The sequence below is a fragment of the Dermacentor albipictus genome, chromosome 6 (genome assembly GCF_038994185.2).
Source record: "Dermacentor albipictus isolate Rhodes 1998 colony chromosome 6, USDA_Dalb.pri_finalv2, whole genome shotgun sequence".
NCBI classification, from domain to species: Eukaryota; Metazoa; Arthropoda; class Arachnida; order Ixodida; family Ixodidae; genus Dermacentor; species Dermacentor albipictus.
Genome location: NC_091826.1, coordinates 3,838,811 through 3,852,061, shown reverse-complemented (window position 1 = coordinate 3,852,061; position 13,251 = coordinate 3,838,811). Strand labels below are relative to the sequence as shown.

The 13,251-nt window shown below is 50.6% G+C and overlaps 1 protein-coding gene across 1 annotated transcript in view; it reads right to left on the bottom strand.

Moving 5' to 3' along the window:
• Nucleotides 1-13,251, bottom strand: part of LOC135917030 (microtubule-associated serine/threonine-protein kinase 3-like) — a 391,234-nt gene that overhangs the window by 237,058 nt on the left and 140,925 nt on the right. The window contains exons 5-6 of the mRNA XM_070539813.1: nucleotides 10,523-10,695; nucleotides 6,487-6,557 (exon numbers count right to left, since the gene is read on the bottom strand). Coding sequence (XP_070395914.1) covers nucleotides 6,487-6,557; nucleotides 10,523-10,695 — 244 coding nt within the window. The remainder of the gene's footprint in view (nucleotides 1-6,486; nucleotides 6,558-10,522; nucleotides 10,696-13,251) is intronic.

Sequence of the window (13,251 nt, the reverse complement as noted above, 5' to 3'; positions counted from 1 at the left end):
TGCTGATCCATCAAGCAGCGGCGTCCTGAGGAGAAGCATCGGCGAGCGACATGTCCAAACGTGCAACAAAGTGCCAGATAGCCCGGCGCCGCATTTCCTTTTGCCTGGAAGTCACCGCGCGCGGCAACTTTGAACCGGGTGGCCAGCGCGGTCGCTGGTTGGACCTCTCGGACGACCATCGAGCGCTGGCTTTGTATTGGGCCGTTTGAGTGACAATGGTTTCTCGGGGCATTATAAGCCCCGACGTGGATCCACCGATCCACCGGGAGCCCAGTGCCGCTCTCGAGTGGAGTGAGATGTGTCACGCGTTGGAGTCTCACCGGACATCGCCGTGCGGGAACAGTCGCGTTTGCTGTGAGCTCTCGGCCCCAGTGCCGATCCGATCTTGTCCTGTATAATGACCTGTATATAGTGTATAAAGTCCCTTTTGTTATTCTCACCGACGCCTGACTCGGAGTCTTCGATACCAACGCTCTGTCACGAAACGAGTGAGGAGCCCTACGGGACCACCTCAAAGTCGTAACAGTGGTGGCAGCTGTGCAAAGTCGTAACAGTGGTGGCAGCGGTGGGTTGTCGTAACAACGCATGAGAGCGCGGCGCGCTGTTCACCGCCGCGAACATGGAGGAAGGCAGTGTAGCCGCCCGATCCGCTCACCCGTGCGCTCATGTCCGCCACAAGAGACTCCCTGAGAAACACCGGCCTCACGTTCCTCCACTGGCGCCATCTTAGCCACATCACGGACTTCGGGAACGCAGGCTATGTGTCCTGCCTGCGGACAAGGAAGGGGGTTTCGTGGTGTTTTCGCAGGGTGTTTCTCGTGATAAAGCCTGTGCTGCGGTATGTGCTGTCTTTAATCCTATTCGACGTATTTCGCTGAAGAAAGTAAAGTTGCGAGCTAAGCAGATGTGTGAAGATCTTAATTTGGCAAACGTTGCAAAGAAAATCAATGGCACTGACGGTGACTGCCTAGAAATGTTTTTCACCGCCAAGACCCATAAGGATGACTGTCCTTTTCCTGTCATTGTTTCTGAATCCGGGACGTGGCAGAAGTGCGTCGCAGAATTCCTGCAAAATAGCCTGAGACTCCTCAACGTGGCGGATCCGTTCCTCACCGAAGATTCTTCAGCTGTGATGAACTTCTTAAATGGAGCCGACGGCGAGTGTTTAACTGCATTTTCTGTTGACATGAAAGATTTGTTTTATTCATTGCCACATGAGGGTTTGCTGTCCAGTGTTGAGGCGGCAATAGATGAACATGGCGCTGTCCTTTTTTCTAACGCTTGTGGTGTAAGTGTGGCAAGGTTTCTAGAGCTTTTATCATTTTATTTGAGGTCCACTTTTGTTCAATTTGACAATAACATTTACCTGCAAAAGCAGGGTGTTTGCATAGGCTCTTGCATAGAGCCCATATTAAGTGACCTGTTTTTAGCTCGATGGCACAAAGCTTTTGCTGTGCGGTTGGGTGATTTGGGCGTTGTGAAGGTTGTTAGATATGTAGATGATTTTTGGGTATTTTAGATAGATCACTACTTGATCCGGCTACCATTTCTCATGTAGATTGCCGTTTTGTCTGTTCAAACACTGCTGTTAGCTGTATTCTTGCCTCATTCAATGAGTATTATAGGCCACTCACGTTCACCACTAAATTTCCAGCGCAGGGCAATATCAGGTGTTTAGACTTGCGTTTACATTTGAAAGCTGAACACGTGTGTTGGGTATATGAGCCCAGAGCTAATAAGCCGCCCTTGAGGTACAGTTCTGCACACTCTAAACTCATAAAAAGAAGTATCGTACGTTCTTTCGTGTCATGCGCCCTTTGTAAGTCATGTGCTCACTTGCTGGATGAAGGCCTTAGCAAGCAGGTGGCTCGTCTGGAAGCAGCGAACTATCCGAGACATATCATTATCTCGGTTGCTGAAGGCCTGCATCGTCAAAGGAAACTAACTTCACGCATGAGCGATGAGCAGAGAGCGGATGACGAAAGAGAAAGGAAAAAAAGAAAGGGAGAAACGAAAAGTGGCGGTAATTCCCTACTTTCATAAGGTTTCCCACAACCTAAAAAAGGTTGGGCAACGTTCTGGTGTAAACGTTGTGTTTACAGCACCTAATAAACTCTTGAGGTTGAGTATGTTGAGCTGTCCCATGAGGAAACGAAAGCCTGGTTGCGCTACCGCGCACAAAGATCCTTTTGTTACATGCACTGGCAATGTTGTGTATAAGATCCCACTTTCGTGTGGGAAGTACTACGTGGGCCAGACGGGCAGATGTTTAAACGTACGTCTGGCGGAGCATAGTAACAAAGTGGAGAGCATCGCAATAGATGGGCATCTGGCTGCCCATTGTAGAAAATGTGATCGAAGGCACCATGCTTCCCGCTCTTAAAACAAACTGTTGTTGTCTATCGCCACAGGAATAAGATTACGAGGGGAATTGTGGAAGCAGCTGAGATAGCCAGAGCAGGTGACGAGTGCGTTAGCACGCCGTCTATACTTTTATCAAGGAAAGGGCTTGAATTTTTGGGCATAGTAGTCACATGACTGTTTTTCCTCCTGCCCTTCAGTGTGTCTATTGCAATGGCGTCTCAGTAAGTATATATATATACATATATATATATATATATATATATATATATATATATATATATATATATATATATATATACTCACCAGCTGCAATAAATCAATTGCTGAAAGTTAGCGCTTGTCCTGTGTTCCTGCTTGTCCCTGTGTCATTTTTTGCGCTATGTATCCCAGTCTGTATGTATCCCACCAACACGCCTAAACTTCTTCCCTGCCAACTAAATCGACCTCACAAGTTATCTCGACTTGAAATTTTTGTGCCAATACTCCTTCACGTTGATTCTGCCGCGCAGCGCGTCTCCTTATTAACTCGATATGGGACGGCTCGCCACTCCCATCAGAATGGACCACATCGCTGGTCATGTTCATCCCCAAGCCGGGCAAGCCGGTTAGCATTGAGGCCCTGAGACCCATCTCTCACCTCTTGCGCCGGCAAACTCATGGAAACTATGGTGCGCGACCGCATTTCCGCCTACCTGGAGGCTAGGGGGACCTTTGCCGACACGATGTTTGGCTTTCGCCCGCATCTGTCGGCACAGGACGTCTTGCTACAGCTCCACCACGATGTCACAGAGCCGACTACTATGCGCCAAAATGACAAAGCCGTTCTCGCTCTCGATCTTCGGGGCGCGTTCGACAATGTCAAACACAGTAGCATTCTCGCTAATGTTTCCACCACAGACTGCGGACAGAAGACTTTCGACTACATCTGCGCTTTTCTTTCTAATCGCGCCGTCTCCATCCGCCTCGATTCCACCGAGCACGGCCCTTACCCACTAGGCACACGGGGTACACCTCAAGGAGCGGTCTTGTCACCTCTACTCTTCAACCTGGCCATACTGAACCTCCCCTCCCTCCTGCAGAAGGTCGAGGGGATACACCATGCGCTCTATGCTGACGATATTACCATTTGGACCAACACCGGCTCTCCGGCTGAAATCGAGGAATGCCTACAACAGGCGACCCTTCTAGTGGACACTTACGCCACTTCTTGCGGCCTAGAGTGTTCTCCATCCAAATCGGCACTCCTATCAGTCTCCCGCCTACCGCCACCCCTGATTACGCTCCCGTCCGGCCCTGTCCCGTCGATCCAGGACCTTAAGATTCTCGGGTTTCACCTCTCATCCTCCCTGGACCCTACGGGTACCATAGCTGCTCTCCGACGCACCAGCGAATAAGTGAGTCGTATGATTCGGCGGGTCTCTACCAAGCGTGGCGGCCTCCGAGGGACCCAGTCCCTCCAGTTGGCCCAAGCGTTTGTGACTAGTCGGGTCCTCTACGCCTCACCATACCATCGCCTGCGTCGTCACCACGAACACCAGCTGGATATTCTTCTCCGTTCCGTGTACAAACGCGCGTTGGACCTGCCCATCGCTACTTCCAATCGCCGCTTTGCGGCGCTGGGGGTGCACAACTCCTTCGCGGAGCTGCGGGAAGCCCATCGCGTCAATCAACTCACTCGTCTGTCGCAGACGCCTTGCGGGCGCCGGCTGCTACACAGACTTGGCCTCAGCTCAATCTCTAACCCGGTCCCTCCCTCCCCGATACCGGAACTCTGGCGCCAGAAGCTATGGGTGAAGCCAATCCCCCGCAACATGAATCCCGAACAACACCCCGGTCGCAGGCAAGCGCGTGCCGCTGCCCTCCAGGCGCGCCACTCCGAACGCCCCGGCGTATTCTACGTAGACGTCTCGAGCCCTTCCCCCTCAGGTCACTTCACGGCCGCTGTGATCACCGAGGGTCACCACGTCGATGACCTCTCGTTCAGAGCCGACACTGCAACTCATGCAGAGGAGGTTGCCATCGCTTTGGCCGCCTCGCACCCCACCACTCGCACTATCTTGACAGATTCGCGCTCAGCCTGTTCTCGATACATCCAGGGTTCCATCGCCCCGCTGGCGGCTAGTCTCCTTCAGGCCGCCTCCTGGCGCTTCAAACCTCACTCCATCAAAATAGTCTGGACCCCAGGCCACACAGGTCTTCCCGGCAACGAGGCGGCGAATGCCGCTGCCCGCGCTTCTTTCCTCCGGGCCGCTGCCCCTTCATGTCCTGTGTCGGATCCTGGCAAGTCGAGCCTCACACGCTACAGCGATATTCTGGATTATTATCGCGCTTCGCGCTGACTCTACCCTAACCCTGCACGTGGTTTGGCGAAAGCGTACGAACGACTACTGCGCCGCCTTCAGACCAATACTTTCCTTAGTCCGGCGGTCGCCCGGCACTTCATGCCGGAAATCTCAGGCACGTGCCCGACTTGTCAGGTCCTCGCCGATACCTTTCACGTTGTGGCTTCGTGCCCCGCCACTCCACTTTCCTTTTCATCCCCTTTCCCCATCCCTACTAGAGAGGCTTGGGAGGAGTACCTGCTCGGCTGCTCTACCTTGGAAGCTCAACGTTCCTTGGTGGCGCGCGCCCGGGCAGCGGCCATCTCCAATGGCATCCCGGAATAGGGGCTGCCACTCAGGCGCACAGCAAGCAACTCTCTTATTAACTTCTTGAATAAAATGTTTCTACCACCACCACCTCGCAAAATTTCTCCACGCGCGGCGCGTCAGCGGGAGGGCGCCGCCGCTCGACCACTGCCGAGTGCACTCCCGCCGACGCTCGTTGCAGGAGCTGCGCTCTAACAATCATTCCATGCCCAACTGAACTCCAACTGAGCGGTATTTAAGTGGCGAGCCCGTTGAGACGCTTGGCGCCCTCACCGAGGCGCCGTTAGAAGGCAGGCGTGCGCGGACAAGGAATGCGCGGGAAAACATTTCACCAAAGGGACTGTATAACGCTTTCGCATAGCTAAACATGCAGCCTGAAGTGCACCTGCGGAATTTTTTTTTTCTTCCCGCCGGGCACGCCCAACACCTTGCGCCATATGGTGCTTGGATGCAGGAATAATCGAGAAGCACCACCATCATCATCGCCACCAGGCGATAACATGCAGAAAGAGACGGATTCAGAAGAAGAATTGGAAGACCAGTGGGAGGCTCTGCTGGTGACGCAAGACCCTGACAGCCAGCTGCGGTTGGTGAACAGGGCTCGGGCGGCGGCAGCGAGCCATGGCTACCTAGACTGAGGAGGCCACCCACCTTTGGGCTCAAGAAGCCTGGTCTCACAATAAAGTTTATTTCTCCCCCCCCCCCCCCCCCCTCCGTGTAGGCATGCGACGAGCACTTGAGCGCAGCATGTACTCGTGAGCAAACACAAAGCTCACACGCGACAGCAGGTGAAAAGCTAGTGGGGGTTCGGCAACGAACGCGTCAAAAGGATCGACACACCGCACTTCTCGGTGGCGTTTTATGTACGAATGTTTACATATCTGATTAAATCAGGCAGGCTATTTGTCCCCGTTCCGTTTCAAAGGCCAATAAACATCATCATAAGCTATGGGCGGTCCGGCTGCTACCGCCCACCACGAAGAAAAAAAAGCGAGATAGCCGAAGAAAGCGTTTTGAAACGCATACAGGGGCTGTTCCACAGAATGCCCCGCAAAGCGCACCTTTGGTGACATTCATTGAACACCTCGTGGCGCGAGCTTATAACGCTGCACCGCACTACAGAGAATGCCTTGCCAGCAAAGCAGAGAGCTTTGATAGCATCGCACCACCCCGCCGAAATAAAATTTCAGTTCGCGTCCCCAAGAATAAATGTTTTGCATGAACGCCGAAACAAGGTATTTCAGGGCGGATCAATCTCATTTTCCTTTCCTTCCACCTACAGTGTGAAATATATTACACCCATGAAAGCGAGAAAGGGCTTATATCGCGTCTATAATTCACATCCTTACGAGAAAAAGCTGCGAGTTATAGACCGATTTACAGGCTTATTTATTTTTGAGGATGTAAATTATTTAACAGTGTACAATGTGCCTTAATGGCTCGAAACTAAATGAACAAACATTATCAAACTTACAGTGGCCGATGCAAACCTTGTTAGTGTCGAAGTCGATGACCTTGACTCGACCACCAGGGATGATCAACATGCTGAGGCGAAAACGAACCGAATTAGTTATTCAGGGTAGCATTTATGTGATTGTCGGCTTTTCGAAATAGCTTCCACTGTGTCTCCATTAGGCGTTATCACCCTTAATTAGTCTTAAGAAGTCTTATTTAGGCCTAATGTTATGGTAATTATTGCTATTAGTCTTTATTAACCATAATTGCCCTTAATACCTTTACAGTACTCATTGTATATAGTCATAAATCTCAGTCCTAGGCATTCTCATAAACAAGAGATGTTCCGAAGTGTAGTCATTTTTTTAAAGAGAAGGTGGTACACCAGGTGAAACAAACACTCGCCAGGAGGATTGCAATGATTAATTAAGGGAAAATGAGACAGCCACCCGATTGCTACGATTGGGTGTCTAATTTAGTAATAGTTCTGCGGAAACCCGCAGAACTATTACGTCAGACTCTTGCCTTTGCTCCGAGTTCTTGACGAATTCGACTTCGCCCTGCCATCCGTTAGCCGCCTGGTTAGCTCAGATGGTAGAGCGGCTGCTCCGGAAAGGCGGTGGTCCCTGCATGGTTTGAATCCCGGGCCAGAACGAATTTTTCTTCAACTGCGAGGCTTTTCTTTTGAGGAACCCGTATGGGTTTCCTCTGTAGCAATTGCTACGAACGGGTGGATGTCTCATGAGTGCCGCTACTTTCGAGAATAGAGTGGTCTTATAGTGAACGCGTTTCAAGCGCCATCGCCTTACATTTCAAATCGACAGACCACGAGTGTAAAGGCTGATGACGCGCGTGGCGGTGGTTTGAGAGCAGCTTAGCTTAGAGGCGAGAATGGCTGCCGTTTTGCGTCGGTAACGAATTCCGTGGAATGCATGCGAATGGACGCGTTTCGGTCGCAGAGAGGCCACCACAACCCGCCGCCTTTGCTCTTGCCTCGACGTCCTGCCGTCCTTCTTTGGACTGACAGTATAACGGGACCGCGAGGTTAACTTCTTTTGTTTTACTCTGTGAGAGTTTTCAGAAGAGCAGAAAGAGAGGTGTTCGTGGGAACAGTTTGTGCGTTTGTTTTTCTTTTTCTCGCTGTAGATGTTCCCGGAAACGCAGAGAGCTGGTGACAGAAATGGTCATCTGTATGTGGCATAACAGTTGACCCAATCAGGTGTGATTTGCCGTGAGGAGGTCTGGGAAGAGTAACCGAGCTCCCAGCCCCTCAGGCGCGTTCTGGATGTCTGAGTGATGCTCGGCACTTTCGGCTCTTCCGAGTTACTACATTAGGTCCAATGTAAATAGCCGCCTATGTATATACTATGTATATAAAGTCTAGTTGTCTCGAAGTACAAACATCTATGGCATCCCATCTCTGATGGAAGAGGAGCAAAGACGACTGCGGCAGCTGGTGAAGATAAGTTTCTGTCCCGTGTAGACAGGGAAAAAAGTCCTAGTTTAGGGGGACTGTGAAACGATTTTGACGATCATGTACAAGCGTACCGAGTCGTTAGGGTAGATCCTTCTGATCATTAATTGACGCATCTAAGTGCTCCGCGTAATACGTACAATTTATTATAAGGTAATAAAAATGTACATAGCGGCCGATCGTAGCACATCGCTCGGTTGAATTTTCAGCCGCCCCTATGCATTTGACGTCATTGACCCCAATGACGTTAGTATAGGCGAGCTATCCGATTGGCTGCCCAGGGCGTGTCATCAATAATTTTTCTGACTTTATTGTGAACAAATGTTGTTCGTAATAGTTGTAATGTTAGTTGATTTGTTTCTACAAAAAGAAAGTAACAGAAAGAGAATGCACAAGAACAATTTCTCATGCAAAAAAGAGGTGAGGCGTGCAGACAGGACACAAGAGTTGGGAAGTGGACAACACGAACACCGACTATCAGTCGGCGTTCGATAGTCGGCGTTCGTGTTGTGCACTTCTCTACTCTTGTGCCCTGTCTGCACGCCTCACCTCCTTTTTGCATAATGAATCCTTACCAACTAGCTCAGCTTTCTGTCGTTCTAAACAATTTCTCAGTACGCTTAAGAGGAAGCTTAAGCTCGGGCCAAACTCCGACGCGGCCTATTCAAATATATGTAAAACGCAAAAACCTTTTTCTGAGATAACCCCTGGACCGATTTTAATGAAGTTTGTTGCATTTGAGAGAGAAAGTTGTATTCTAGTGACTGTTGGAAGCGCAATTTCGATTTAGGTCTTGGATCTTGTTAAAAGAATTTTCAAAAATTCGGAAGTGCGAAAAAAATAGAAGAACGAAGTTTACAAATTCATAACTCTGCATCAAAAACAGATATCGCGGTTCTGTAAACGGCGTCCATTAGACCATTGAAAGCGGACAAATTTCATATGTCATTTTATATCTTACGTGAATTTGTTACGCTGTTTACAAAGGTTCTGCAAAAGCTGTATTTCCATATTACTAATTTTTTTTAGATTCATGTATATCATATCAATTTTGACCGCTTTAGATGTACTACTAGATGCCATTCAAAGAATTGTATTATCGTTTTTCGTTTTAGAGTTAGAGTTGTAATCTTGATAGTTCATTTTTTTAATTTGCGATATTTGTCTAACTTTAATAAAAAATTAAGGCCCTAAATCAAAAGTTCGATACCGTCAGTCAAGATTTTAAAATTTTCTTTTAAAAGCAACAAAGTTCGTCAAATTTGGTGCAGTGGTTGCCGAGAAAAACGAATTCTCCTTTTACATGTATTTAGATAGGAGCACCCGAGCTAAAGCTTTCGGCACACAGCTAGCGTCGTCTGCTTCTGTTACTACGTGCTCCATTTTGACAAGAGCTCCGCGGTCAGAGTCGGTCGCAGTCTTTTCGCGAGCACCATGATTCGACTTCGTTGCGAGCTGCTAGGCTGTAAACGCAGCGACTGGAAATATGTCAAGCTGCGACATCGTGTCTTTCTGCAAGGCAGCACGCGAGCGAAATGGCTGCAGCGCGTCGGACTGCCGCTATCCGATCGGCGCCAGGATTTGCGCGTTTGCGGCCGTCAGTTTACACCCGAGGATTACTACCATCATAACGTTTTGCGAGTCCGGTATTCGGGTAAACGCAAGCGCAAGGTGATTGGCCCCAGCCATTTGACCATGCCGTTTCATGGGATGAGCAGAAGTGCAAACGTGATTGGTCTGCATGGTGCATCTACCTGGTGGGACAGGGCTCGATGATACCACAATAGCAGTAACGAAGTGCATTCTTCTTTGCTGCTGGTGGAAATATTTCGCAGGATCGCAATCGATAACACGCTGTTTTTGTAAATGTAAAATGTTTTGCACTTGGTTAGAGCAATATTAGCTCTTTGTTTGGCTGGTTAAGATCTGCGCCACCAGGTGGCTGGACTGTGTATACCGATCAAGCCGCTCACGTACGTCTATGCTAAAGCTCAATCAGTTTGAGTTTATGCCTCCACCGTTCCGTCGAAATGCCCAGCTCGCCTGTGGTTACCGGAATACCAGACACGGTCGGCGCTGCGACAGAATGCTCGCAACGCACGCTGCTGCGACAGATCTCGCTCGGCGTCGACTGCCAAGCAGAGGTTGGAGAGGCTTCGCGCGCTCGCTCCTAGAGAACCGGATGTAGACGACGCGACGTGCCGTGATGACGCACAGCCAGTGAAGGCAGAGTGGATCAGTGGGCGAACGACTTGTAGGGGAAAATGCATGACTATGGAGGAGGTTAATTTGTAATGGTCCGTAGCTCTCTTAATATGAGACGCTTCACACAAATTGTGGTGCGAATGGTTAACTTTATCTATACCCTACGCGTCTACAAAATTTGTCCGAACCTTTTCAGGGGCCTTTAAGAAGTTCTCCCGAAGCTTGAGAGGTAGGAAAGAAAATTCAGTGTGTCATTGACTGATGAAGGAACAGACCCTAAGCAGAGTTTGACTGCCCTTCAAGTGACCTATTACAAATCCAAATGTATACCGCAACTACTACGGTGCCTAGGCATAAAGCGGCGTCAGTAACTCACTTGGAGACCTTGATATCTCGATGCAGCAGACCCCTTAGGTGCATGTGCTCCAGCGCGAGGATGAGCTGCGCCATGACAATACGACACTCCTCGGTGGGCAGGTACACCGCTTTGTCCACGACTCGCATGAGATCTGCCCCGCATATATACTCCATCACGGTCACGTAGGCGTCCTGAAAAAGTCGCAGTTTCGCCGGAGACGCGAAGCATCGATTGCGGCAGCAAATCAGTAGACAGCTGCACGAAGTACGCGTAGCAGATTTATCCGCCGTATCGACTCGTAAACATTTGTTTACTAACTAAAGTAACAAGCATGGTGCCATGCACGCACAGTAAATCGAAACGCCTCTACACAGCGCAGACACACTCTGTCAAAACGCTGGTGTGAGGAAGCGCGGCAGCAGCAGCGAGCGAATTGACCTACGTGCTGCGTCTCGCTCCAACGCGAACGAAGCGCCCATAACACAACGAAGCTATGACCTACGCTCTGCACTTATCGCACATCGCTTTCAGATAGGGCCCGCGCCGCACTGCGGCTCACTACTCATCGCAGAGCGCTTTCAAGTCCGCTCGGTCGCGCTCGTTATACGCAGCTGCCAGCGGCCCCTTGCGCGCGCGAGATCAACCTACTATACTCTGCTCATCCTCGGACGCTGTCACTAGCACCTACAACATACTGAGCGTGGCAACGGTGTTACCGTACTTGGACTTTATTAGGAACGTCATGGCGACGCCTACGACGGTGGAAATGCGCCTGAGGTATCGTATAATTGTTATCGCAATAAAACAAAACTGGCTGCGGCTTAGATCAGCTAACTCTGGATATGCAAAGCGAATGCTTGGCTTAGCGTGTTTAAGTCTTGGTTTCACATGGTTAACTTTTCATTTAGCTCTAATTATTATACTTAGGCATACTATAATCGTTAAGCCAGGTATGACGGCTGTGCGTAGGTAAGTGGCTAGATATGACTGCGATTAGGCTTGTGTAAACAAGCATCGTTCGACGGTGCGACGCCTGTTGTGCCACAGGGAAAGCACAAGTGCTAGACGTGCAAAGAGACGCAGCGAACATGCGCAGCGTCGAAGCACAAACGGGCAGGGTGCGAACGCGGTCGCTACATTGATCTCGACAGTGTTGTATTTCGGGCCCTCTACATGTGTGAAGCAGCTCGCCGGCCGATATCCGAGGGGTGGTCAGACGCCGCTTGGCGATGACGGCTCAAAGCCTCCCGCTACCGCGCAGCGCTTACAGAAGACGGCTCGGCCTCGCTCTCATCCATGGCCAGGCTCGCACTGGCTAGGCGAGCGCGGCGCTCAGGCGGAGAGCGCATGCGCCAAGTCGGCGGCTGCGGCGGAGCTCAGCGCGGCGAGTCACGTGATCCGTTGGCAACGCTACGGCGCAGCTGCGGTCAAATGAAGGGCAAATTGCTGGCGATGGCGAAACTCGGCTCTACGCGGTTAGTAAAGTATAAACCCCATGCAAGCGCTCTTGCACGCGACAGCGACAAGCAACGCGATGGAGATGGCTGTCGCGTTCGCTCGTCGCCTACAAGTTGTACCCCATGCGAGCGATGACTTCGAGCGACGTCTCCTCAGTGTTGCCGGTATAGGCAGGTTGCGAACGTAGTTTCCGCGGCACCCCTCGCGGCGGCAAGCGCCGACCCGGCAGGATACGACCGGCCCGCTTGCGTTCGAAAAGCCTGTCGGTGCACTGTTTCGCGCGTAGCTGTTGCCTTTTCTGAGCAATGCCGAAGTGCAACCCGAGCTGTTGCGTAGTGGGCTGCAACACCACACACACCAACTCACGAGGAACAAAGTTTTACAAATTTCCGAGCCGACCATATGAAGCAGAACAGCGTCAACACTGGATCGCGCTCGTCCGACGGCATAAGCTGTTTTATCTTCCGGCGTTATGCCAAGTGCGTTAACACTGAATTCGTTGATTTTACAGCAATGATGGCAGCCACGGGACACCTGCAGTGCGTACCAGGATATGCAACAAACAAAGTCGTTTGTTTCCTCACTGTACCGCAGTAAAGCTGTGGAACTGTCCCAATCCTCTCACATTCAAACAGCGCTAGGGCTTGCTGAGAGCGACGAGGAGAGGTTGCAGCTGGCTCAGCTGGCATACACCCTTCTGCACCCAGCACATCAACTAAGGGGCAGTTGAGGTTACCAAAATATTTGATGACCTAGTTTATTGGAACCTCCTTTGCACACACTGAATAATCGCAGCATAAAAGTATCGAACTTCCAGTAACTTGGACGAAAATATTTTCCCAGCGTAGTCTATCACAACTGGTAAGTTCCTCACCTTTTTTTTTTGTTTGGGGTGAGCAACGTTAAAATACGTGGGGTAGGTCTTAGGAGTCGTTCGTACGCCCCACGTTCTTGGATGAGATGTTCTGGGTTCGCATTTGCCGTCCTGTATGTACAGGGAAACTACCGCGGCGTGGTTGCACTTCCCTGCGACGCCAGCACGGCAATCGCAGCTCCCCGCTAGAATTTGGCTGTTGTCGCCGACTTTCAAGAATCAATGGTATGGTATGGTATGGTAAAACTTTAATAATTAAAGTCCTGCAGATCGTGAGTCTTCACGAAGCGGGCCGCTCCCACGTGGGAACCGGAAGGCCGAGCCTCTCGGCCGCATCGTGGGCCTGCTGGACAGCCCAGAGTTGGTCAGCCAGAAGAGGGCTGCGGAGAACCGCCTCCCATCTGGCCGAGCTGTT